The 27,326-nt window shown below is 40.4% G+C and overlaps 2 protein-coding genes across 3 annotated transcripts in view; both read right to left on the bottom strand.

Moving 5' to 3' along the window:
* Window positions 1–27,326, bottom strand: part of KCNJ3 (potassium inwardly rectifying channel subfamily J member 3) — a 650,962-nt gene that overhangs the window by 133,463 nt on the left and 490,173 nt on the right. The window lies entirely within an intron of this gene.
* The window catches only part of GPD2 (glycerol-3-phosphate dehydrogenase 2), a 69,976-nt gene that overhangs the window by 8,681 nt on the left and 33,969 nt on the right, over window positions 1–27,326 (bottom strand). Inside the window, exons 5-11 of one of the 2 annotated variants that reach the window (XM_061445836.1) lie at window positions 27,003–27,100; window positions 25,781–25,944; window positions 8,867–9,031; window positions 7,946–8,090; window positions 2,928–3,121; window positions 808–942; window positions 377–552 (exon numbers count right to left, since the gene is read on the bottom strand). In XM_061445836.1, coding sequence (XP_061301820.1) covers window positions 377–552; window positions 808–942; window positions 2,928–3,121; window positions 7,946–8,090; window positions 8,867–9,031; window positions 25,781–25,944; window positions 27,003–27,100 — 1,077 coding nt within the window. The remainder of the gene's footprint in view (window positions 1–376; window positions 553–807; window positions 943–2,927; window positions 3,122–7,945; window positions 8,091–8,866; window positions 9,032–25,780; window positions 25,945–27,002; window positions 27,101–27,326) is intronic. The other variant, XM_061445844.1, reaches the window with a different exon arrangement.

Below are 27,326 nucleotides of genomic sequence, written 5' to 3'. Positions count from 1 at the left end.
TGGGAGGAAACTATTTGTGTTGAGAATGGGTTAGGCCAGCACTGACACCACTATGTATGTATCAGTGTAACTGTGACTAATGATGCTCCAACTCTTCTGCTGCGCTGTGATCATCCCTGAGGTACAGACTTTTTTGGGCTCAAAGGAAGACAGATCCTAGGATGTTGTAACATTTTAAAGCAGGAAACAGTCAAAATTAGGAGGAAGGAAAAAGGGAAGAAAAGAAAAATTACTACATTTTTCTTCCCCAGCTAGATAATAAGCTCTTATCAGGTTTAACAGACCTTTAAACAAGTTATTCCGGTATTAGATTTAGTGGAAAAACAAAACCCTCCAACAAAAAAATATCAGAGCATCAACAGACACCATGACTCACCTCACTTTCAAGTCCATAGTCTTGGACCAACCTAATGTAGAGAGTGGGACTCCAGTCCTCAGCCCCTTGCAGCTGCAGTCCAAGAGTTTTACTGGAACCTGCTTTCAAATTGTGTGCCTCAACAGCTGCATCAATGGCGTCCTTCGCCATGGCACGGTAGGTTGTCCACTTCCCACCTGTAACCACACATTTACCCCTTTATTTGGGGAAAGCAAGGGGAACACCAAGTTGGTATATACTATATATATTTTGTAGATCACATCACTCTTATTAGCTTGCTTCAATAAGCCAGTCATACTACTACTGGCAGATGATTATCTGGCTATAGGAGCATGAAGAATTGTCCTGTAACAAGGAAAGGTTTTGAATAAAAGACACTGGGTAAACCCAACAACGCTATACTTTAAGAGAAACTCCTACTTTAAGAGTACCTGCTATCGTGACAAGGCCACTATTGCTAATGGCAACAACATGATTCCGGCATATCGACTGTGTGTCTTTGGAGTTGGGGTCTGTGACCAGAGGACGAATGCCACTCCACGCTGCCAGTACGTCTCCTCTTCTCACTGTCCGGAACAAAAGATCAGCTAATCAGCCACGAACTGATGGGTATTTACCTCGTGTCACTCCTGTGGTCTTTGTGGCATTGCCTCTAAGTACATATTCACTATGAAACAAGGACTGCACCACACCATGCTTGTTAGCTGAGCAACAAAAAAAATCTGGAGATGATCCTCCAATGTAACTGAATAAACTGGGCTACAGAACTAAAATCAGCACTGTCCTGAGCAGTATCAGTAATATTCTCTAGCCCAAAGCAAAGTCAGAGAGGTCTGTTTTTCACACTGGTTAAAAATCCAACAGAACAGAGATAGCCTGGTAACTGATCAATCAAGAGAGATTCAACTGTCAAACTCAACCACCGCCTCAAAAAAAACCCCAATGCTGTTCCTGCTTCCTGTCCAGTTACAAGTATATCCCTAAAGCCAGCCCTGACTTCTTGGTAAACTTGGAAGAAGAGAGCCTGAAGGCATCAGGTAGTCACAAAAGCCCTTAGCAGTTGTAGGAAAATACCCTAGCCTCTGAAAGTCTCTTAAAATATATATATATATACACACACACACATATATATACATAAAAGAAAATGAAACCAACAGATTTTAATGAAATTAATTCTGTTGCTTATTAAACTTGCAACAGAAAAACTGGCCAATTTGCTTTATGCTGGAGCCTTTGGAACATTTTTTTTTTAATACAACTTTCAAATAAATGATAATTAAAAATCAGTAAAAGGGTGTAAAAATATCCCCCAAAGAACACAAAATAGATTTCAGAAATCAATGGTGCTCTGCCAGCATGTTTAACCTGCCAAAATGAAGTGTTAATCACAGAAATAAGATACCATATTACGTTTATAAACTAATGAAACTAGAAAAAGCAGCATGCGTGACACTATAATTAAACAGTTGGAACTCATCCAAGCCTGTGTAAGTTGATAACCCTGGCACTGTCTCTGGCAGCTAAAAGGCAGGTCTGCAGCAAGTTGATATGGCCAGCACAGTTGTTAATTCAATAACAAGCAATCTATAAACACTGCTAATTGCATATGTGAAAAACAGCGCGCACCTAGGTAGGTTTCATTCAAAAGAATTAACCACTTCATAATGTACTTCTGTAAAATACCTTACAAAATCTCTGTCTTACCCACATTCTTACCTTTACCAGCTATGCTGCTGGCCCACCACACATACCTATATTGACTTCTAGTCACGAAGCCTAAAGGTACATTTCCTGAGGACTTCTTCTGAAGTTCACACAACACAGGTCAATCAATTACCCACTTCAGAAAACAAATAATGTAGCATTTCCAATCTCTGGACAGCAAGTTTTCCTAAATCTAAGGATGCTGCAATGCTCCTCCTAACCAAATACTTTTCAGATTTTTTTTAATGCTGCTATACAACAGAAATACAGAAGTACAATTGTTTTCACAAAATAAAAGTAAAAAATCACTAAGAAAGAAAAAACCCTCTCTCCTGTAAATCAGCATCAAGTCAAAGCAGGCTAGCTTCTTACAACAAATGGGTTCTCAGCTTAGCTGCTGAAGAGAACAACTGGCACCAAGTAATTCTCCTCTTGCACTGAACACTGACATTATTAGATAATTACCATATCAAGAAGAGTCAACTGTTAAGAATAAAGTGCCTAGAAAACTGGAAATAAAAACAAAGACATGGGAAAAGTCAGGACAACTTCTCTTTCAGAAAAAAACAGGTGAATTATTTGATGTACTCATCATGATGCATGGTGGAACTGTTCCAGTTCTGCGAACTCCAGTTCTGAGGCCAGAATGCAGGTGTATTGAAAAACACCATTTTATAGCTCTGAAACATGGATCATGATGACGCTTATGTCCTGCTAGTTTTAGGAACAACCAGATGCACAAGAACCACAGTTATCAGAGCCAGAGAGAGAGAGAACGCACTCAAATTGAAATGCCACAAACTCACCCACACCTTCCCAGGTTAAAAACAAGTGGGCAAAGGTTTACCTTCAACATCAGCACTAAGGTAGTTGCGTACTTCATTCAAAATGAAATTTATATCTTCCTCTGTTGGTATTGGATGGGAAGTAACATCGGTCGGGCTATCTGTGGTCCCTGCAATAGTCATCTTCTCCCACGGCAGGAAGAAAATCACTCTGCCATCGCTGGTGGCTGGGTCAAGCAGACCCATATGATCAGGGCTGAAATAAAGGACGGATGTAGGTCAAAACAGGGCAGGCATCACCAGGGATTCTGTTCCTGCACACCTTGTACCCCATATAAAGTATTAGAATGTTATCTTCATTCCTAGGTCAAATGATTAATTAAAAAAAAAAATAATAAAAAAATCAGAGATTTCACCTGACTTTAAAAAGCAGTCCCAGATTTTTTAAGAAATAGGGCACCTGAAAGTGATGCTCTTTTTTTGCTTTGCTAAGCAGGTTAGCAGACCACAACCTTAAATCTAGTGACCGGGCCTTTGGCATCTCACCTCTCCATTCACTCTGGAAAGTTGTGTTCATTGGAATTTCAAATACAAACATTTGGTAATTTTAAAACAGCAATTACTTGAAACTCTTTATGGAATGAATAACTGCTTTTGATCAAAAAAGGCCAATCATTTATATTATGCCTCAAAAGAAAGGGAAGGCTGAAACAGAATACACATTTAAATGGAAGAACAGAACCCTAATTCTGTTTTGATGCATCTAAGTATATAACAAGAAAAAATAAAAATTAAGTATTAACCTCAGTTCTTAACTATCTGTGCCCTAAACAGAGGACAAAAGCAAAGACCTACAGAATCCCAGTGACAGCTTCAACCTGTATTTGCAGTAATGCTGTGAGGTGGGAGAGGGGTAATGGTTCACAACAGAAAACCATGAAGAAAACAAGAGAAGAGCAACACTGAAATCATAAGCATTATAAGCACATTCCAACAGTAAACATCCAGCAATACCACAGCCTGGGTCTGTTAACCATCTGCCACTTCAACAGGAGCGAATGCCCAGACTCCCACAGGACTCAGACCAAGAAGTACACTCAGAATACTCTCAGCTCCTGTGCTCCTGAACAGGGAACCATGTTGTGAGAAAAAAAGACAAGGAAGACACTAACTGGATGCTACTATTCAGAGCTTTGTCAATTATTTACGCCAGTGCAACAAACAATGATTTAGTTAAATGAAGATAACCAGTAGTTCTTCATAGAGGAAATTTTAATTTCTGTATCAATGTTTCCTGATATAATATAAAAAAGAAAAGAAAAATAAATAAACCAAAAATCCACAGGTAGAAACCCAGTTATCCTCATGACTTACTAAATAGGTCTGCCTGTATCTCAGAAAACGAAAGGCTTCTATAATTACTTCAAAGTAAACAGCTTTTATATACAGAAACACTTAAGCTTTTTTGTTCATTTTTATTTAAAGAAAAGATGCCAACTTTCATTTGCAGTGCTGTGGGTACTTGCAAAATCACCTGCAGCTAGGTTAGCAGTCTTCAGGTTTTGCCTCTGATCCTGGTAACAGAAGGAGCATATAGGAATTATACAGAAGGAGGATAGGAGGGTATGTATTTAAGGGGTAGTACAGACCATCAGAGGAGTTCAATGGACTCAACTATTAACACAGTAAGCTGAAAGCAGACAAACACCTGCTTGGATATGAATTACCTATTCTAGGGAGCCACCAGCCGAACCACTGAATTGTTATTTTTAGGAAGTCTAAGATTACTGAAGGTAAGTTTTCAATATCTGGAAAGGCTAGAAGGGAAGCTGAAAATTTCATACATAGCATGTATATTAGAACATTTTTTAGGTGATATTTATAGACAGCTTAAGCATACAGTTGGAAAAGTACAATTTAATAGGGGAAGTCAACACAGATTTGTGAAAAGTAAATCACGTCAGACAAATGATTACTTTTTAAAATGAAAAAGTTATTGATTTAGAGACAGAGGAAACTAGAGATTTAATATACAGTATCAGAATATTCAGAAAACTTCAGACATTTTCTCAAAAGTATGGGTTTTTCTAAATGTGATCTCACAGAAACTCTAAAATAAGGAAGATAAACAAGTAAAGACTTAAAACCAAGTTCCACCTCAACACCAATGGTGTGAAGTGTTTTCAATTTGATTACACAGCAAATGATGAGAAAGGATGAAATAGTTCTCCATATGCCAATTAATTTACTGAATTAATGACTACTAGCTATCCCAGGAAGCACACTCTCAATCTCCCATTGCTATGTTTGTTCCATCTTACATAAATAAGGAGCCACCAAAACAAATTAAATTAAGATGTTTCTCATTGAAAAGAAGCATCCTAAAACCCAAATGTTGGCTGATATGGAATGCCTCTGGAATCATCTGATGCACACAAGAAATAGTCCTGAAACAGCATGTTTTTGTAAGACATGAATTCTTGCAACTACAGAATAGACATGAAAATGAGCTATGAAGTACAGCAGCATCAGCCACTGTAAGATTTCTCTAGCACTGTTTAAAGACTACTGAAATGGGTAAGTTCAGGACTGTAAACTCTAACATGAAGTATAAAGCATTGCCTTTACATAGAAATATAGGGACAAATGGTCTTGGAGTGTAATACAGATGAATCTTAAATGGCTGTCAGCAAAACAACCATTAAGACACCTGGCCTAATGTTTGAGCAGTTGTACATTATTGAAGAGTTAACTTGTAACAACTGAATGCAGTAGGAGGTTCCTTTTCCAAAAAGCAGTGCAGTTAAGTTGGACAATGTATATCAAACATATGACAAACCAGGAAAAAAATCTTGAAAACAGATGACTAAAGTACATGTAGAATGTATGAAGCTGTAGACTACTGAACTAGACAAGATGCTTTAACTGAGGGGCAGACGAGAAGTCTTAGAGTTGAGGTCAGTAAGTGGTTCCTTCCTGGACATAGCATTTTATGGAGCAGAACAGATACATGGAAGACCTCTAGTTGAATAAGCTTTGACCAAAGCACCACAAATGCAGTTAAAGAGCAAATAGGCAATTTTCCATAGAGTAGAACTAAGGTTCAGCAGACAATTTTACATGGGATTTGGAATGCAGATCAGACAAGAAAATTCAAGACAGACAAAAAGCATCTGACATTTGTCAGAAGGGAGGGGAAATAAAGTATTTCATCCATAGACACATTTCAGGCAGCAAGCCTATCGGAACAGAGGTAGTCAAAAACCACTTTCATTCAGCAGATAATACACTTAGACAATAGGGAGTGAGAAGGACTTGCTGCAGCTACCAGAATAGATGTATACTAAAAATAGGATTAATGAGAGGAGGAATACTGGGACTATTAATGAAGAACATAAATGAATAAGAAACCCATGGGAAATAAAGGCATTAAGTTAACATTGGTTTTAAAAAACCTTAACTATGTTTATATTTAAAAACTCCACCTCTTCAAAAAAAATAATTTGGGTGAGTACGGGCCAAAATTCTCTATAAAACATTTACCATAAGGCAAGCAGTCGCAGTGAAATTACAATCTTCGTTTGCTGAGGAGTGTTCCTTGGCAGCAGGAGACGACCTGATACAACTAACATTAAATACCACGAGTATTTTCTATTTAGCAGACAGTTCTTGGTTTAAGCTATCCCACTTCATGGAAATTCAGTGCAGTTTTATCTAATCAGCTGCACTGTGGAGGCAGCATGTGGGTAGATACTATTTCACAAGAAAAGTAATGCCCACATGCTGACATACACAGGGGAACAAGGAGAACAAGAATTCTCTACATTTCTGATTAAAATTATTAGGTTATTACTGAATAAATAAATTAGAACCCTCATGCATCTCAAGCCATCTTCTACTTTGAATTTACAAAGTGAGTCAAAGTTTTAAAACTTTATATGGTTTTGCTGTAGGGCCTTAAAGTCAATCACACATATCCTTCTCATAGCATGTGAGGAAACTAGGATTACAACCCATTCCTCCACATAGCTAGTGCTTTCAAGCAGCTATCAAGTCATTTTCCCATTTTTCATGTAGAAAGACACCAAAAAAAGAACAGAATGCAAGAATGATTTTACACTAATCCACAAATGCCTCAATTTTAGAGTCATGGCCATGTCCTGTTGGGACAGCTCTGGAAAAAACAACATGTTGTGCACTGGAAGTCTAAATTTATATTCACAGAGGAGTGCAATGATGATATGGAAAGCACTATTGTAAGTTCACTGTATCAACAGAATTGAGCTAAGTCCATAAATGTGAATTTCCATTAGGATGCTAATGACTTCAGAAACCAAAGGTAATATTTGAGTTTCAACTGACATGGCTTGCTTGGTAGAAGGGGATTTGGTTTTGCACAGCAAATAAGGACAGAAGCAGTAGTCCACAGAGTGCGTGCTCACAGAGTGCCACAGGGACCTCTGTGACAAGGTCAGCAGTGGAGGCAAGTCTTCTCCACCAGAATGGTAGGTGGGCTGGTGGCCACAGCGGCATTAAAATTTAACCATGTTATTTTGAAGTACTTATTCAATGGCCTACATGCTGTGTTCATATGTACTATAAATGGAGTCATAACATAGCAAAGTACAGTGGCAGAGTGTCACTGCATAGAGTTTCATGCTTAATAGGACAAGAGATTTTGTATGAAGGCAGCAGCCTCTCTGAAAGGTTTCATATGCTGCTTCTTTTCTTAAGGGGAGTGAACAAGCAGCCAGTACACTCAATTCAAATTCATTATTGAAAAATACGCCTTTCACAAGTCTGTTGCAGATGCCCTGCCTGAATACCCTTCTGTTTCAGCAGGAATTCTGCCTTGGTGTGTTTTAACTAAGAACTACGAGACTTCAGTCTTTTTCTGAATATACGAAATTGATCTTCTAAGCAGCACAGTGCAGAATCCTCTTAAAAAAAACCCCACTCAAAATAAAAATCAAATGCGTTCAAGGCTACCATAAAACCCAGAAATGCGTCTCTGCAAGCCTATTTTTTACAGACACCAGCAGAGATTGTTACAAATGGTTTAGGCTTTGAATATCGTTACCTGTAATAACCAGGCATCACAATATGCACGCCTGCACTTGGCTGACAGATGTTTGGTACTTCCTGATCATCCATTTTGCGCACAGAGTCTGTGAAAGGTCCCGTAGCATTGATAACACATTTGGCTTTGACATCAAATTCCTGCCCTGTGAAAGAAAACAGTATCAATCATATAAACCATTTGTTTTCTTGCTCACTGACACCCTCTGTTATTAATCTACCTATGAACTTCACCTACTGTAAAGCACATCCTGCCTGTCTGAACAGAACAGCTGGAATGATTTTTAAAAATTAACAAAATTTTCATGTAACGCCTATTTGAAAGAAAATGTTTTACAGTGAAATTCCATCTTATCTGTAAAGGCAGAAGGAGGGAGACTGGATGGAAGAAGTTCAGCTGAAATCTGCTTCTCAAACATGAGAGATTTCAGTCTCAATCCATAGACTTGGTAAATGGGACTATTACTGTACAGCACACAGAGTTTTACAATATCATCTTTGCTTGACAGAAGGGTTTGGATGTAAAGCTTAGCTTACCCTGCCAAAATGCTAGGATTCAAGTGAAAAATCTGACAGAAGTTAAAGATGATTGACATTAATGGTATGCTACTGCACCCTGGGAAGATGGCTCCTTTGTCGGTTCATTGATATTTATAAACAGCAGCGTTCCCTGCTCCTCCCTCGTCTCATTATTTCTTTGTGTCTTTAATGAAAAGTAGGCTCTCCTGAAGGGCTCTGCTTCCTGCTCAACCATGGTGTGGTAGATCCCGCTGCAGAGTGCCACCACCTCCACCCACTGAGCAGGGTGCTGCAGACCAAAGGACACTGGGGGCCCACCACTTGCCAGCCGGTCATCTGGGAAAGCTGGGCAGGAAGCTGTCCTTGTGTACCGAAGCTTTCCCATTGCCAGGAAGGCACGCACCTGTTAGGACGTCCCTGCAGCGCACACCACACACACGCTCCTTCCCGCTGGCTGGGTCTGTCGTCTTGAGCAAGCGCAGCACTTCAGTGTAATTGGCGGTGGCAGCACCGTACCTGGCAGCAGTGAGGGCGATGGCGAGGTTCATCCGCGCGTCATTGTGCTGTCCTGCAGCAGGGACGGGACCAGAGGAAGGACACCAGTCACCTCCAGCCACGGACTTGTGGTATGGAAGTGTGTCAGAACCGATCTGTCACATCTGTCCCTGTCACATTGAATAGGCTTGATGGCTGCCTGCATCTGAGGAGAATTATTTAAAGATACATCCCCTCTGCTCCGTCGGCAGCAATGTGCCCAGCTGTGCTCCTGTGTGGGCTGCTGCAGCACCCAAGAGTATACAACAAGCAAAGCCTCTGAACATGCAACTTAGAATTAGGTTAGAATAAAACTTAGAATCAGGCTCACCTCCACCTAAGGAGCAGACAGATTACTTTTTTCTTTACCTTTTCCTGTGCAATCGTGCTGCAATTCTGTAAATGTATCCAAGCATTCATTTGACATTCCAATCAGTATTAATCAACAATCCCTATTAGCAAGTATGCCACACGACATCCAACAGCCAAGAAACAACCTTTCAGAGACTGTGCCAATTTACCAGCTCTCTAGAACTGTTTTTTCTTCATTTTAACTTCCTAACATACAACATAGAGTATCAAAGAAAGAGAAGTAAGCTGACAAGAATTAATGAAGGATTCTTAACATGTATCATTAAAGATTTATTACTGAAATTCCCTTGTTAAAGAAAACTAAGAAAGAGGTGGAGGGAACATGAGGGGAAGATGATTAATTACTTGGAAATACTGGCTTCACCTGAGACTCCTCCTATTTGTTATTGCCACTGAAGTTAAAAGTCCTGGATGCTGGCTGGAAAGAATTAATATACATTGAAGGGGCCAGGCTCTGTGTGTCCTGAATAATTAATTTAAAAGAAGGCTAAACTTCCCAAGGCATGGTTCACTTCCCTACGTGCTTGGACCACTTCTATCAAAGATAATACTGATAAAGTGATAAATTTCCAATAGACATTGTAGTTGACTTATGTTGCCAGCATTCCCAACATTTAGTATAAATGGTTTATGTAAAGTTTGGTTCTTCTGATTCTGCCTGTGCAATCTTGAACCACTATGCAAATAATCTGTTCCAAGCTAAAAGGGCAAAGTTATAAAGATAGGATCAATGGCCTCGAAGGTGCTGCATCCCCTCCCCAAACTCCTCATTCTAACACAGCCCAGACGATAGAGCGCAATAAGTCTTCAACTACAAGAAAAAAAGTTATGCGAAGCATATGGGAACAGTAACATGATAAAGCACCAATGAAGAAACAAACAGTAACTCCAATTCAACTAAGCAAACAATGCCAAAAATAAACTGCAAAAAAGAACAGCAAAACAACTGAGCAAGATGTCAAGAAAAGTTGGGGACACTCCATCACACAAGATGCGTAAGATGAAACAACCATCTGTCAGAAGTGGCAGGCAAATCATTAAATAAATGCATCAACATTTATGCTGTGGTAGTGTTGGGGAATGGATAAAATGACCTTATGTGGTTTACCTCAAACCTTCACATTTTAACACAGGCTTGAGCAAATGTACATCTCATATATAGAGGGAGCACTAGACAGAAAAAGGACAACAGCAACGAGCTGCATTACAGCAGCTGCTTCTACATAAAGCAGAATAAAGGACATGCTTCAGAGTAACCCAGGCAATGCTCCTCTTGTCCAAAGTTGAAGGCTTTCAGAGGGTAGCATTCTGGAGTCAACTCTCTTCACAGTGGTGCTTGATCTGGGGGACTGCCTGCCCCATAGGGTGCTGCAAGTCTTGATATTGCAGGACAAGGAACCCAGCAGATACCAGGAATGCCACCCTCAAACCAGTGCTGTCTATATACATAGAAACCCTGGAGTATCTGTTTCCGTGCAGCAGGACTTATTCTTTCATTGCAGAAGGATCCTAGGACCAAGGGGGTTTCCTTAGTTACTTTATCCTCCATCGATTAGTCCTTGCCATCAGTGCGTAAGGGGATACCCCCCACAAACTGGTCTTCTCCAGCTAACACAGGGTGTGAATTTATCACACAAAACCAGCCCAACTTTCATTGTTTGCCAATATTAGCTTTGGTCTAATGGAAGTCTTACTGTTTACATTCTGCAAGCTTGCTTCTTCACAGTTTTGTGACTTATTTGTCCAGACCAAAAGCAATCCAGAGAAGCCAATCAGCAGAATAAATAACGTGAAAACAGCTGTGATTTCTAAAGAGAGCAAACATCTAAGTAACAACTGTTTATTAAGCCCCAAATCCAAGAGCTGATCAGCATTTTGTTGAAACTCCTAATGCCTGTAACATCAGAATGAGTTAAGGATGTGCTCAGTGCATTGCAGGATTTGGACACTGTGCTCAAGATAACATTTCCATGCTTTCTCTGAAACTCTCATCCATTTCCCCCTCATCATTATTCTGATGCAAGAAACCCCTTGATATTACTCAAATCTCAGCCGTCCAAAAGGAACTCTGAGTGCCTATGTAATGTATTTGCAGGAGGAGGACTGGGAAATAACCAGTTCCTGATTAACTACACATCTAGAAAAACCCACTGGTTTCAGATTGATGTGATCACAGTGCGGAGTCCTCGAGTGTTTCACAATATAAACAGCACAGATCTGCAGAGGTCTAGATTTGAAAGAAATGAAGAGTGACTGACTAGCTCAGAAATTTATCATCTGTGGAGAATAATACTGCAACAGTTTGGTAGAGATGGGGGTCACAGTACAATATTTTTTACATGCAAATAACTGCTTTTTTTTTTTTTAAAGCCCCCAACTCACATGTGCACATTTTTCCCCCAGACAACTACATTAAAACCCTGCACTTTATATGCAGTAATCTTTTTTCTTGATGTCTGAAGAAGCAGTTGCTGTTCCTCCATGCACGCCCTCCAGTATAAAGGCACCACAGCCAAATAATTTCTTACTACAGCACATTCACTGCTGACAAAGCATATTTTCTGCCAATTAGAGTAAAACTAGCTAATTACTACGTTGGAGTCAGGAATTGTCCTGGGATCAGCAGTAGCAGTCATGTTTCTCCTTCGTGGTAGCTGGTGCAGTGCTGTGTTTTGACTTCCAGCCTGGGAACAGTGCTGGTGATACCGATGTTTTCCGTTGTTGCTAACTGATGTTTACCCTGACCAAGGACTTTGTGAGCCTCATGCTCTGCCAGGGAGGAGGGGAAGCCGTGAGGAAGCAGAGACGGGGTGCCTGACCCAGGCTAGCCAAAGAGGTATTCCATACCACAGCACGTCATGCCCGGGGTGGGGGGTAACTGGGAGTTACCCGGAAGAACACGGGCTTCTGGGTGGGACTCGTTTCTTGGCCGGTAGTATCGTATTCTCTTCCCTTGTTATTTTCTCTTATCATTGTTGTCGGTGGTAGTAGTCGTGGTGATTTGTGTTGTACATTGGTTGCTGGACTGTTCTTGTCTCAACCTGTAGGAGTTGCACTCGTTCAATCCTCCTCCCCATCCCTCACGGGAGCGGGGAAGGGGAGAGCCCCGGGGGGGAGGCCTCGATTGCTCTCAGCCCGGCACCACTCACTGGGAGTGAGTGAACAAACTGTCTGGCTAGGGTTTAAACCAGGACAGGAATGTCTGTTTCAAAGAGAGTGGTATGTGAACAACAGAAAGATGAAAAGGTACTGCTTCCTACATGTCCTTCAGACTCTCCTCCCTAATAAACCCCCTTTGCAGTTCTTGCAGCCTGCACAGGAGGTGGCTCAGCGACAGCAGGTATTGCTGTGGTACAGGGTGATATTGGCATGTGGGTCGGGGAGCCTCTGGCACCTGGCAGAACCAGGCTTTGATGCCTGGCCCGTCCTTCAGTGGAGGTAAAGAGAATACGAGGGATGGTGGGCACATCCCAGCCTGGCATCACAGCTAGAAGTAACCAGACAGCAAGGTCCCAGCACACTTGGTTAAAGATGGTGTAAAAAATACCCAAAGGGGCCTACAAGAAAGCTGGAGAGGGACATTTTACAAGGGCACATAGGCATAGAACAAGGGGGAATGGCTTTAAACTCAAAGATGGTAGACGTAGAAAAGGTATCAGGAAAAAGTTCTTTACTATGAGGGTGGTGAGACACTGGCAGAGGTTGCCCAAAGAAACTGTGGCTGCTCCATCCATGAAAGTGATCAAGGCCACTTGGAAAGGGCTTTGGGCAACTTGGTCTAGTGGAAGGTATCAATGCCTGTGGCAGGGGGGTTGGAAGCAGATGATATTTGATGTCCCTTCCAAACCATTCTATGGTTTCATGTGTCCTCATACCTGGATAATCTTTACTGCTCTAGAGAGAAATAGAAGGGTGAAGCAAAGATCCTATACCTCAACCTTTCCAATTTTTCAGTTAAATGCCATTCCCCCCAGATAAGATTGGGAGATTCACCAAAACCAAGATAAAATCGCCTCCAAGCTTAATTTCCTTCAGAACAGATGTGTAAAGCTTTCTTGACCTGAGCACTGTTAACACCTTGAGAAGATGCTCAGGAAACTCAAGCTGTAGTTTTGTGGTAAATGGCAAACCAAGAGCTTGCATGGGAGGTCCTGGATTACCCACCTAAAGATATCTCTGCATCCATCATCCTCCACATCAGGCACTAGTGCCCCAAAGAAAAGCAACAAAAACAATGACTTCCCCTTGCTAGTAGAGGTAACCACTTCATGACACCATGGGGCTTTTTCCCAAATGTCGTAAGTCAAAAAGTTATTTTATAACAACAAAATGGCTAAACCCAATTAATTTGGTGTCTTTTTCCATAAATGAGTAAGCTCCTGAAGATCTCATAACTAACCTGTAGGCAATACAGTGAAATTCTAATTATGACCTTCACCACAATAGATGTTTGCAAACACCCTGTCCTGTGTTGTCCAGAACTGTTACTGGAGGCTAGCTTGGAGAGCACTTGTTTGCTGTGCACTGTGCACACATCAGCTGTCAGCTGGATGCATCTCAATGGCGGTGCAAAAGGTATCCTTGGGAAAAGCATCCAAGAGGCAACTGATGCACATGCTGAGTGTTCTTTGCAACTCCTCCCATGATACCTCTCAGAAGGATGTTTAAACCATTTAAGATATTTCAAACAAATGAAAGAATCATCCACCTTGTTATTCATTACTGTCATCTGCCCATAATATAGTAAAAATAGAGCGAGACCTTAATTTTGATTAAGGGCAGTCAACCTAGCTTTTATTAAAACACTGGCCTAAGTGCTTTCATTATATTATCACTAAATCCTCTTTAAAAACTCACCTTATTCTTAGAAGACATACCACTGAAGACATTTAGTGTGTGAAGACATTTTGTGTGTGTCCTACATCATGTTAAGACCAACAGTTATGTCTTTTGGTTTATAATTTCTTTATTGTGTGTGTGTGTAATTTAGGAAAATTCTATTTTCATTCCTTAGTAGCAAATGTTGTATTTCTTCAAAGAGGAACAGACAATGTTTCCGTTGGCACTAAAAGAATCCTCCCACAGAGTGCACATAGTGTACATTCAATTTTATTTTTATCAATGCTGAACCACAGCCAGTAGTGGTAACAAAGCCCACAGACTTAGAAATTTGTTTGTAACTGATTCAGTAGAGTTGTGTGAAAGCCACTGCATTAATAAGGAACTCCGGCAGTTCTGGTATATTCTGTCCTCTGCCACACTCTGACTCCTATTACTTTTATACCAATTCCTGCTTTCTCCTCTGCAACTCTATTCAGTTGAAGATAAACAGCACTGAGCAGCTAGTTACTGCATTTTATTTATTTACTTTCTAAGAAGCTGGAAACTCATTCAGTCCTAAGAGCGTAACTTTTGTTCATGTTAATCTTTTTATGTTAAGAACTAGCACTTTGTTATTGAGTATACCTGCTACCCAACAAGCAGTCATGTACCAACAATGCACACAAGCACTTTGATGATGGCCCGAAATACACCTGGTTCATACTGCAACTCTTCCTGCTTTAAAAAACAGGCTGGTTCCTGCAACATACATGAAAGCCTTCTCATCTTTTCTCAGTTTATAGTCTTTTCTGATTATGCATATCTAGCTATTGCTGTAGAGGTCAACTTTAATGGAGAATGGAAATTAGCCATTCAAGAAGCTATATGACAGTCTTAATGAACTTTCTCAAGAGGACAAATCTTTTCACAGAACCACCTAACAGGCTTCTTTTGAAAGGAAAAATACATTAGAAGAAATATCTGAGTGAGACAACCAGGCCCACATCATGGTCACAATCACAGAATCACAGAATCCTAAGGGTTGGAAGGGACCTCAAAAGATCATCTAGTCCAACCCTCCTGCAAGAGCAGAGTAACCTAGAGTACATCACACAGGAACTTGTCCAGGCGGGCTGTGAATATCTCCAACGTAGGAGACTCCACAACCCCCCTGGGCAACCTGTTCCAGTGATCTGTCACTCTCACAGTAAAGAAATTTTTCCTGATGTTCACATGGAACCTCCTATGCTCCAGTTTACACCCATTGCCCCTTGTCCTATCACTGGATATCACTGAAAAAACCTAGCTCCATCATCCTGACACTCACCCTTTACATATTTGTAAACATTGATGAGGTCACCCCTCAGTCTCCTCTTCTCCAAGCTAAAGAGTCCCAGCTCCCTCAGCCTCTCCTCATAAGAGAGATGTTCCATTCCCTTAATCATCTTTGTAGCTCTGCGCTGGACTCTCTCCAGCAGGTCCCTGTCCTTCTTGAACTGTGGGGCCCAGAACTGGACACAATATTCCAGATGCGGCCTCACCAAGGCAGAGTAGAGGGGGAGGAGAACCTCTCTTGACCTACTAACCACACCCTTTCTAATGCACCCTAGGATGCCATTGGCCTTCTTGGCCACAAGGGCACATTGCTGGCTCATGGTCATCCTCCTATCCACCAGGACCCCCAGGTCCCTTTCCCCTTCACTACTGTCCAGCAGGTCAGCCCCCAACCTGTACTGGTACATGGGGTTGTTCTTCCCCAGACCAAGACTCTACACTTGCCCTTGTTGAATTTCATCAAGTTCCTCTCCACCCAACTCTCCAGCCTGTCCAGGTCTTGCTGAATGGCAACACAGCCCTCTGGTGTGTCAGCCACTCCTCCCAGTTTAGTATCATCAGCAAACTTGCTGAGGGTACATTCAGTTCCCTCATCCAGGTCGTTGATGCAAATATTAAACAGCACTGGTCCCAGCACCGACCCCTGAGGGACTCCACTAGTCACAGACCTCCAGCTAGATTCTGCCCCATTGACCACAACTCTCTGCCTTCTTCCTTCCAACCACTTCTTGATCCACCTCACTACCTGATCATCAAGCCCACACTTCCTTAGCTTATCTATGAGGATGCTGTGGGAGACAGTATCAAATGCCTTAAATCTTATATCCCTACTAATGCAGCCATACAAATAAACAAGGGTTGGGGATTTTTTTATTGTTTTAAAAAGCAGGGGTGATTAAGGCAACAAATACTTGCAAATTAACCTCATGCTTGTACGTTACTCCTTTACTGAGCTAGCAAGCTCCACTGCCTGAACTATAGTACTTACCTGCACCTCACAAGGCAGTCCCTTGGATTTGGAACATAGCTAACAATCTGTCCCCAGCATCAAGATGGGGATGTTATTGGATCACCACAATAATGACACCCACTGTCCCCAGAAACACTGGTATTCTAAAAGATATTTTACAAGTATATTTATATACACATGTTATATACTTGTGTCAGCCTTGCACTAGATAACTGCATGCTCACAGTAAAGAAAAGCAATATGCAAGATCAGTTTCATGTACATGAAAGTTTTCTTGTTGTGTCTATACAAATCTTACCAAAACCTCACCTAATTTAAGGTTTATGAGTGATAATTATACATCACTCTACATAACTAAGTTACCATGCCTGCCCGCATCCTCTAATTTTTAAATAAATGCCTAATTGCATGAACAGTTTTATTACAAGCATTAAAACAGGAACTCAACATCTGCTGTACATATGGTAATCAGTTATAGCCAAGTTTAGGCATTATGAATCAGCTGGAGTGACTCAGAATTGCTCCAGACTTCTCTGAGAAAGAGCTCAGCAAGTTCTTTTCCCCAAACATAAGTACAATATGTTGGTAGTAGAATGTTCAGAGGTAAACATCAAATTTGACTCCCAAGTCACAAGTCATTCAGAATGTCCTCAGACCTGGACTATTTCTTGCTCTCTGAATTTGAAGTCAAAAATTTGCCAAAAGCTGACAGACTTCCTCAGATACGCAGCACACACGCATTTGTTCTTGGCCTGCTTCCGAGGGACAAGCGCTCTGACTCAGCTGACTCCTTTCTATCACACCCACATGCAACAACCCAGTGATATCCCACCAGACTGTTAATGTGTCTCATACAAATCATGTACCATTTGATTTCTGCTTTCCACTGTGTTATCTGTGCTGCTGAAACACGGCCCAATCAGATGGGAAGAATGACACACATCTAAATATGCACCGGAAAAATCCATGCACCCCACATATTTTAGTTCTTCGAGATCTGCCCTAAAATGAATGTATTTTCAGCCTTTGTTTTGTAGGAGCTGTAATGGACAGGAAAGCCTTGACTTTGGTTTTCTCATAAGTATTCTGGCAGATTCAAACTCAGATTTGACACAGCAAGTTTAAACAATCCAGTAGAAGTAACTTTTAATAATTTCTTGCTTCCTCCATTTAGCAGCAGATTAGACCACAAGAAATAAACTTCTGTATTCCTGTGAGTGTCAGAGGTAGAAAGGTAACCAGCAGCATCCAACTTCAAGGTTCTACTCTTCAAGGGTCTGAAAGAGCTAATACCTATTTACCAACAACAGCCACATTTATCAAACCTTAACACGCACAGCTTGGGCACACGCTGCAGAGACCACCCAGGACACCAACACCACTGTTTTACAAGATGAACTTATGAAACTTCAGATCGAGACTATTTCCATAAGGCAAGATTAAAGGAATAGAGGAACCTGTGACTAAACAAATTGCATGTATGGATAAAACCAAAGAAGATCACAATGAAGATTAGGAAATGAAAGTACATGTTCCAACTTACATACAGAGTTACAGGCAAATGAGTAACATAATCAAGAGACAGGAAACTCTTAAAAGCTTTTTAAAAAAATGAGAATCACAATAGTCTGAGAATGCTTAATCGAGTCTACTGCCAAGTTACAGTACAGATGCTAAAAGCCATATTGAAACTAAGATACCAGAATGAAAAATAAGACACCATATCCACGCACATCAAGTGAGAGACAAAATTTGGAATTATTGTTCTGTGCTACTGCTTTATAATTATGTTGTTCCCCACTTCTTTGTGTCAGCCTTCAACCTGTCACTACAATCATATTGCAATGTCAGGGTAAGTAAAAGCACAGTGTTAAAATGAAACTAAACATTGTCACTGTCAGTTTATGGAAACTGCGCTAAAATGTCACCATGAGCAACTGTCACGGCAGGTCTGCTGCGGCTGTCCCACTGCACCAGAAAAACAGGATGATGACAACACAGCTTATGGACCCATGTGGCATCAGAGTAGACTAGCACTCCCAGTCCTCACACTAACAGCTTAATTCGGGGCAAACTCAGATTTGGTGCAAACCGTGTGCTGCACACCACAGTTAACTATTTTTTAAGCCTAACTGAAGCAGTGATGGGTTTATCAGCTACCGCATGTTGTGTTCAGCAGGTGGGATGCTGACCTCCACTGCATGACCTAGCGGAGAGCAGCCAGGGCTAGAAGGACCAGCGGGGAACAGCAGTCATGGGAGAGATGGAGTACCATGCCAGAGCTGATGAGAGGCCATGCTGCTCCCGCAGACAGGGATGCAACACTGCGCATGCCCAGGAGAGACAGTTGGGTGCAACTGAGAGACAGCAGACACCCCATGCACCAAGCAGGCAGGGGACAGGGCTTCTACTGATGGAGGGATCCACCCCATTCAAAGTGAAGCCACACTTTGAGATAATTCTCCCCTACACCTAGAGAAACCAGAGTATGAGGGGGTACAGAAACAGGCCATGAAGTGCAGGGTGAGGTGAACTGGGAGAGGAAGAGCAAGGCAAGGAAGATGAGCAATGTGTACCTTCTCAGCCCTTCTTGACTGGGGTCTATCCAGCCTCGTATACTGACAGACAGAGGGACAGCCACCAGAGCAGGGGAGGGAACAACATGATGGACAGGCATCCCACAATCCATTTTTCTTGAATATACAGATAATCATACCGGCAGTACGGAACAGAGTACATATTAACTAATGACCGACTATTAAGTTCACATAAAATGCACACATATAAATTACAGCAGAGTTACATGCTTCGGTGGAGTCTTTCCCCTAAAAGCCATGACACACTGGGGAATGCTCAGATGTTTGTGGCACAATGTGCAAATAATGTCGTTCTGCTCAGGAATAATCTTAAATCTTTTAGGTAACATGATCTGAAGAATTATTCCCCATTCACTTCTAAAGGGACATGAAACCCATCCTTTGCTTATACGAGCATTAAAAAAAAAGAAAAGAGAGACACAGAATTCACTAGAATATTCATCATTTCCAACCTTAAACCCACAGCGTACAAACAGATGAATCCAGCAAGTCAGAAAGCAAAGCCAATTTAATCTGTGGCTCCCCTGAGGTAAATGTAGTTCACAGTCCTGCCCCCACCCCAACCTCAGCCATAATCCCTGCTTCCTGGAGGTAAGAAAGCACTGGAGTGAGGAAAATTCTGCAGCAGGATATAATGATCCAAAATGACAGGGACAATAATGACAATGAATTTCATGTCTCCCAGTCATGAGCTGGGGATGCTTGACTGGGCTGACTTACACAATTAAATTGTTACAGGTACAGCAGGAGCTGCAGTTATCATCACCATGCTTTTGGGAAGGATGCCTCCAGCACAAGGAAGAGGAGCACTGTGGATGCATGGTCCCTTTTGTTAGGAGCAAAGGGCCACTCCTGCAGGGCTGCTGCTGCAGCTGCACCCTGACAGAGGCAAAACTGGGTTAAAGACATGAGCCATTTTAGGCAATTGATTTTATCCCTTTTGAAAATGATAAGAAAGCTCTGATGGCTACAGCACAGCGTGACTTGAGACACCATGCGCCAAGAAGCTTTACAAGCAGAGACCCAGTGGATTTTCTGAGAGAATTGGGAAGCACCATTTATAAGGGATCCCCACCAGTGTTTTTACTAAAGCCAGCAAGGGAGAATACTATGGCTTCTGTAGGTTCTGCCAGAGACCTGCATTCTGTTTTATGTGCATTCCACTAGAGGCAGCTCTTCTTACTTCTCAAAGCCCTCTCATAGCAGGCTGCCCATTTTGCTCAGGATTTCATATACAACTCTATTACACAGAACATGGGACAAAACGTATTTGAAAGCAACGGGATATAGAGAATGCTCATAGCATTTTCCAGGTTATACCTACAGTTAGTGTGCCTGCAAGGCTTCTCTCATTCATCCAGCTTCAGTTTTGAAATACCAAGAAATATGGTTAACCATGTATTTCACCTATAGAAAGTCTTTTTAGTGACAAACTGTCAAAGAGTTTTTAAATCCAGGGAAGAAAAAAAAAAGTCATACAGTTGTCTGCATCTGTAATAGGGTAATACCCCTATTACAGCTCAACAGTCTCAAAATATTAATTTGTCAAATATGAATTATAAAGCTGTAACATTTCATAATTCAGGACACACTCAAATACTAGGAAAAATAGCTACAAGAGCCTAAATAAAAAAAAAAAAAGCATTTATTCCATTTTTGACAGCTTAACGAATGCCCTACTCTTTTGCATTGATTTTTGTGTGTATGTGTGTCTGTGCGCGTACATGTGTGCCTGGGAAGGATTTCTCATGGGGTTTGCTGTAAACAAGGAAAGCTAAATCCTCTGCCAAAGCTTCTTTTTCAACCATTAAATAACCTCCATATTAAAATATTTCAGGAGAGAATATATAAAAAATACTGAGAATGCAATATATAAAGGACAACTACTTACACCTCAGCAAGTACACTGGCAATCTGTAGAACAAGACATTAGACAATAAAATACCTTGATGTGGTAAAACAGTCACAGAAGTAGTATATGTTAATTTCTGCTTTTTGGAAAATAGCAGTAAATTCAAAGAACATGGTCAACAAAGCTCTAAAAATCTCAAATTCATGATTGATTGCAGAAGACAAATTTTCCTTACACACCTAAATGCTCATCTTGCAAGGCAAAGTGCATTAATAAAGTCTGCAAGGACCTAGATAGAAAAATAATGCATCTTAAAAAGAACTGCACCACTTAGAATTTCTAAATGCTTCAACTTGAAATATTCTGGCCAGTTAGATCTCTGCTTAATGTTTTTCCTGGTTCTGAACATCATGAGCTATATATAATTTAAATGGAGATTAATTCTTCCATTTAAAGTGCTTTAAAATAATTCCGCCTATGATCTTGAGCTCTCAGCCCAGCGTCTCCACAGTGCCTCTTCTCCAGTTTTCCTTGAGCTACCTAAGTGGAACTGACAGATCACTGCTCAGATAGCAGCCGTATTCTTCCCCCAAAATGTTGCCTTTTTGCTATTCAGGAGTATCCTAATACCAACAAATGCTAAATGAAGTCTGACATGTACCCCTAAGAAACAAACTTGTAAGTTGTAGCTTCAAAGGAAACCTTGAATAAATAAGACACATTGTGTACACCCAGGCTAACATCCAACATATGCTTTAGTTTCCCGATGCCGAGACAGAGCAAGAATAGCCCCTGGTAAAGCCTGTGATTTGCTAGTGCTGGTACTTGCAACATTTATAATGTACCTTTTTTTCTTTTTTTTTTCTTTTTTTTTTTTTTTTTAGGCTGTATAAACAATTTTTGAAATGTAATTAGGACCACAGCAACATTTCAGAACAAAATATATTCATGAATAATGGATTATCTGACACGCCACTAGTTTGATCAACAATTACAAACCAAAGCAAAGATCTTTCCTCTGCAAAAGAACATTGCCACCAGTAAGTCATAACTGGACAGGTGATTTTATCAAATTAAAAAGTAACTGAAATAATGAATGCATTTGATTAGCATCATAGAATCATAGAATAGTGAGGGTTGGAAAGGACCTTAAGATCATCTTTGGTGGTGGTGACCAACATGCCTAACAGTGCGACATTGCTAGTAAGTGCTATTAGCAACTACAGATACAAAGAAAACATGGCAGAGACAGAAATAAAAAAAAAGCAAGAAAGCAAGATAAAATTACATGTAACTACACATACAGATCAGATAGGACGCTCCATTCCTAAAGGGCCAATTTATTTATTTAGGGAAAACAGAGAAGGGATGGGAAGAGAAAATAGAGATATAACCTACTTTAAGACTTTACCATTATTTAATGCTCTATTTTATGACTAATCCTTCTGAAAGGCCTAAAAGGAGTTTAATTCAATCTTATAATTCCCTTCTCTATTTTAATTTCCTTCTCCTTTTGTCCTCCACTCCTCAGTTAGTGCCAAGATGGGGCAAGATAAGAATTGATTTAACACTGTAGTTGGAAAGTTTTTATTCTGGACTAGGTTCAGCCTCAAAGCACCCAAATGTATATTATAAACTCACAAGTGCGGTATTTTAGTTCTTCAGTACTGCTTTATCCTAGGAAATTGAGGGTTGATGGAGCTTTGAGAGGTGTTTTAATTTTTCTTGCTGCAAATTACCATTTCTTTACATTCTCATCAAAATGTGGATAACTAAGTTGCAGTCTTCCAAGGAAAACACAGTAAGTCCAGCTATCCTAGCATGAACAAGTAGTTTCAGTGGTGGCAAAGCTTCAAGTCTATTTTTGATTCTCTCACCAAATATATCCGGAAAGTCCTGCTAGCATTGACGCTCTTCCTCTGAGGAAGAATCATCAAGATTCTCTGCCCAATTTCATGAAACTTGATGAATGAACAGAGCAATTACGCTACCTTCTTTCTCCACTAAACTGCTGTACAATAATTGGTACATTTCCTTTTATTTTTTTTATTTAATTTTATTTTACACTTTGTTTACAATATGCAGCTTGTGCGTTTGTTTCTTATTCCTTAGGAAGGCAACAAACCCATCACAGATATTCCTCAGGCATGCAGAACTTCAAGCTGTATTATTGTACAGATGTTTTCCCTAAAAGATCACATGCTATATTGGTGCTGAATATTTAGATCTATTCCAACACTATTTAAAAGAATTATTTGTCCAAGAAAACTGAAGACTAATTTTAAGACTATCTTGTAAATGCATATCTTTGGAATGCTGGGGTAGAAAATAGCTATGATACATACAAACCATTTATTTAATCAGAAAAAACTTCAATAGATTATAAATAGATTTCAAGTCACAGTGCTCTTATGGGAAGTGTAATTACAGTTAAGAGAACCACTTCGTTCTTGCATGCTCTTGGGATCCCTTAGACCGTTTTAAGTTACGTTTGATAGTTATGATAATGAAAAAATAAATCTGAATTACTTCTCTGTATGCTATTTACAGCAGCTCTTGCTACAGTATAGAAAAAATACTACATAAACCCATATCAAATTTTGCTCCTAAATAACCTATTTCCTCTAGACCTTAAAAATCAGGTGGAGAATATGCACTCTCCATCAGAGATAAGTAAAAATCAAGTCCATCCTTTAAATCTCGCCCTACTTCCAAATAAGAATCTACACATACCTGATGCCACACATGTATATATATTTTTTTTTTTCCATTCTCCTGGGCTCTGTACAAGACAACTTGAAATTATCAACATATGCTTCCGCTAGAAGCCGTATAAATACCAACTCCAGTGTGTTTCAAGAGTCCTGCCTACTTCTTCCCAGTACAAAAGTCCCTATTGATAAGCTGATGAAAAGTGTAAATGCAGTACTAAAAAGGGAAAAGAACTACCTTTACAGTCAATTTTGTGTGAAGGCCTTTCTGAGTGCCAAAAGGTCAGAAACTACATCTCCAGGTAAAACTAACTAGAACCGTAGCAGTAAGTAAATCAGTATTTAAGCTATTTATTCTTCAGAGAGTTCCTCCAAGACTGCAAGAAATCCATGGCTTTTTGCCCTATCTTGAACACATTTGACGTTTTGATATTACCTAGCTGGCCCCAATACCAAGAAAGTTTTACCAAACTTTCTGTCTTGGAAGGGAAGAGGAAGAGGACTGGAGAAGGAGGAATATCAATCTAATTAAAAATACATTGTGAAACAGATACAAGTCTGCTATAAAGAAAAGATACTCCACCTGTGAGACAGGCCAACATGACCAAATGCAGCAAGAAAGAAATTATGATCATGTACCCTGGTACTCCAGCTTCAGCAGTGAGCTTTCCAACATTTAGAATGTGTGTAAGTTCACTGCTTTTTAAATACTGTTTGGAGATGTAACTTGCATGACATTAGAAAGTATTGAGATCATACAATCACAGAATGGTTTGGGTTAAAGATCACCTTATTCCACTCCCCTGCCATGGGCAGGAACACCCTCCACTGTTTTTGAGCCTCCAGGCTCAAAGCCCTGTTCAACCTGGCCTTGAACACTACCAGGGACGGGACAGCCACAGCTTCTCTAGGCAACGTGTGCAAGTGCACCACCCTCATAGTAAAGAGCTTCTTCATAATATCTAATCTATGTCTCTGTCCGTTTAAAGTCATTAAACCATGACACCCTGTCACTACTTGCTCTTATAAAAAGTTACAGCAATTTGGATAAAGCTCAAGGTAACTCTACCTCAACACAAGTCCTAATATTCCAGAGAAGCAAAGTTTCTGTCAAGTAAGCCAACTAAACCTTCTCCAATTTCATTTCAGACTGTCTCGTGTCTCTGTGAAGTCTGAAAATAGAGTTCGACTCTTTGCTGGGTAGATCCCCTGCGGCATCTGTTGCCACACAGCTATGCCAGGGACTGATGACCAGACTTACTTCACAGAACAAGGCAAAAAAGGCTTCCTGACGCTTCTTGCATTACAAACAAAGAGTGACACTCTTTCCAAATGTGAACACATGAATACTTTCAAACATGAAAACTGCTATTTCTAGATGACTGCAATGAGTTCTATTAAATCATTCTATTTTGAATGAACACCAAATGACTTGCAGAAAGCATCTTTATTTTCTTCCACTCAGACACTGAATTTGTGTAAGTGTTAAACACAAACATACCTAAAACTAACAGATAAAATAGATTAAATAACTCAAGCTGGAGGCATTTTTCCTCTTATGAATTTATAACCCTTTATTTAGAAGGGTTTTCACAGAAAGCACTCATGTCTTATAACTACCTCTAGTATTTGATTATAATCACAATGAATGCTGCCTTTGTGGCAACCAATTCTACCGATACAAAAAATAATTGATCCTCCAGCCAATGCAGCCAAGAATCAGAACCAGCAGCCACATCATCCTCACAGGGTTGGAGTTATTTGCACAGTGAAAGTGCTATAGCAAATCATTTAACATTTTCTTGGCTTACGATACCTCAGAAGTGTACAGCAAAACCACACACAGCCACAAAGTTGTGGGGAACCGCCAAACACTAGAATGCTTTCACACACCAGTATACCTACCAGCCAAGAAAGCTAGTATATTTTCCCCTACATCCAGTAAGTTACTGTCATAAAAAACAATTTATCTACCAAATCAATGCTTATGAGAGGCACACTGAAACCTTCAAGTTGTTCTTCCCTTTAAAAAGTCAACATATGTGATCTACAGTTGCATACTTCTGTTTCTCCCCTCTCAAAACACAGAGTAGTACAATAATGAAAGCACAAAAGGGCAACATACCATCATAGTAGACAATAGCTCCGACAAGCTCATCTTTGCGTAGCATTGGGAAATGCTCCAAGGCTCTTGACTTGCTAAGGACATAACTACTTTTCAGACACTGACTTCCTGCTACGAGGTCATATAATTTTATTCCAAACCAGTAGTATGGCAACTGCCACCATCTGCAGGAAACAACAACAACAACAAAAAATCCCCATGAAGTGAACTAAAGTTCATGCACACACTTGTTATGACATAGAACACATTAAGTAACACAGTATGTTGTATTACACCACTTTCGCTTTGTACCATCATAAAAGTTCGTAATATTGCAGTATCATGCAAATATGTAAGAACTTACATATTGTTTGCTAGTGGTTTCAACTGATCTATTCTCTGTAGTTAGTTAAGCAGACTCAAGGCTTTTATTCATCCTAGAATTATAATCACAAACTGGCTTTATGTACTTCAGTGTAGGGTGAGATATTAAAGCTATGTGTTGAGGGGAGACCCTGGCTGTTTGTCAAGCTGAAGGGGTTCCTTACATGCACGTTAGTCAAGAGACTAACACTTCCTGCACAAACACGATCAAATAAATGCAGTCAACTGCTAGCTGACATGAGCTCCAGCTATTATGAGCCCCTCCTCTACAAAGACAGGAATAAAGCCATACACTAAGATCATTGAGCAAACACAGCTCCAAGTAGCCTGTTACAGTAACTGTTCTTAGAGATCTGAAAACCTAACCCAAATAACTTAGTCTCTTTTTTGTAGCAGAAGAAAACTAATCTCTCAACATTCACCTGTCATGTGCTATAGAAGGCAAGTGCACAGAATTACTGCACTGAGCACTGGTGGCTGCATGAACTAAACAACGCATTACTAAGAACACTAAGCCATCCTGTGTTGAAGACAAGGATGTACTAGAAAGAACAGCAAAAAACATACTGGGAATGAGAGTCTGCTCCACCAACAAGCACCCCCCTTCCCCTTCCTGCAGGGTGGCAGGAACGCAGCAAACAGCTCAAGTCCAAAATGGGTTACTAGGCAGCTGGGATAGCTGCTTGGTTCCTGAGAAAATTTCATGCCTCTACAATATTGTAACATCTCACCTCCTGAAGGACAAAGCTTGTGACAGGTTTAAAGACATGCTTGGAAAGAGGCGCCCAGAGACTTCTCCAAGAAAAGAGCTTGCTTGTGAAAAGCAATGGTAAAGGAGTGGTATCATAGCAGAGCTTACTTGTAAACAGGCAGCATTATTGGCAAAGGAGATGACAGGTGAGGAGCTATTTCAAGCAGATTTGCACGCTCCTCAAGTGCTTCTTTCACCATCTTGTACTGAAAAACACAAGTGCACACGCAAATTCCATGTTACTCGGTTTTGTTTCCATGTGCAACATTTAATAAGAAACTGTTTATCAAAGCGAAGAACTCCCACAATCCTTACTGTTCTTTCAAAACCATACTGAGATTTGCTGAAAAAAAAATCAAAAATTAAGGAAACTATTTCCCAAGAAAATTAAGTTCCACTAGTTTCCTTTTGGTGTCTTGGCAGGTAAGCTGA

This window comes from Pezoporus flaviventris, unplaced genomic scaffold (assembly GCF_033815535.1).
Source record: "Pezoporus flaviventris isolate CSIRO_AGI_PZ_B2104156 unplaced genomic scaffold, CSIRO_AGI_Pfla_v1 ptg000001l, whole genome shotgun sequence".
Lineage (NCBI taxonomy): Eukaryota > Metazoa > Chordata > Aves > Psittaciformes > Psittacidae > Pezoporus > Pezoporus flaviventris.
This window is presented reverse-complemented; position numbering and strand designations above follow the sequence as displayed.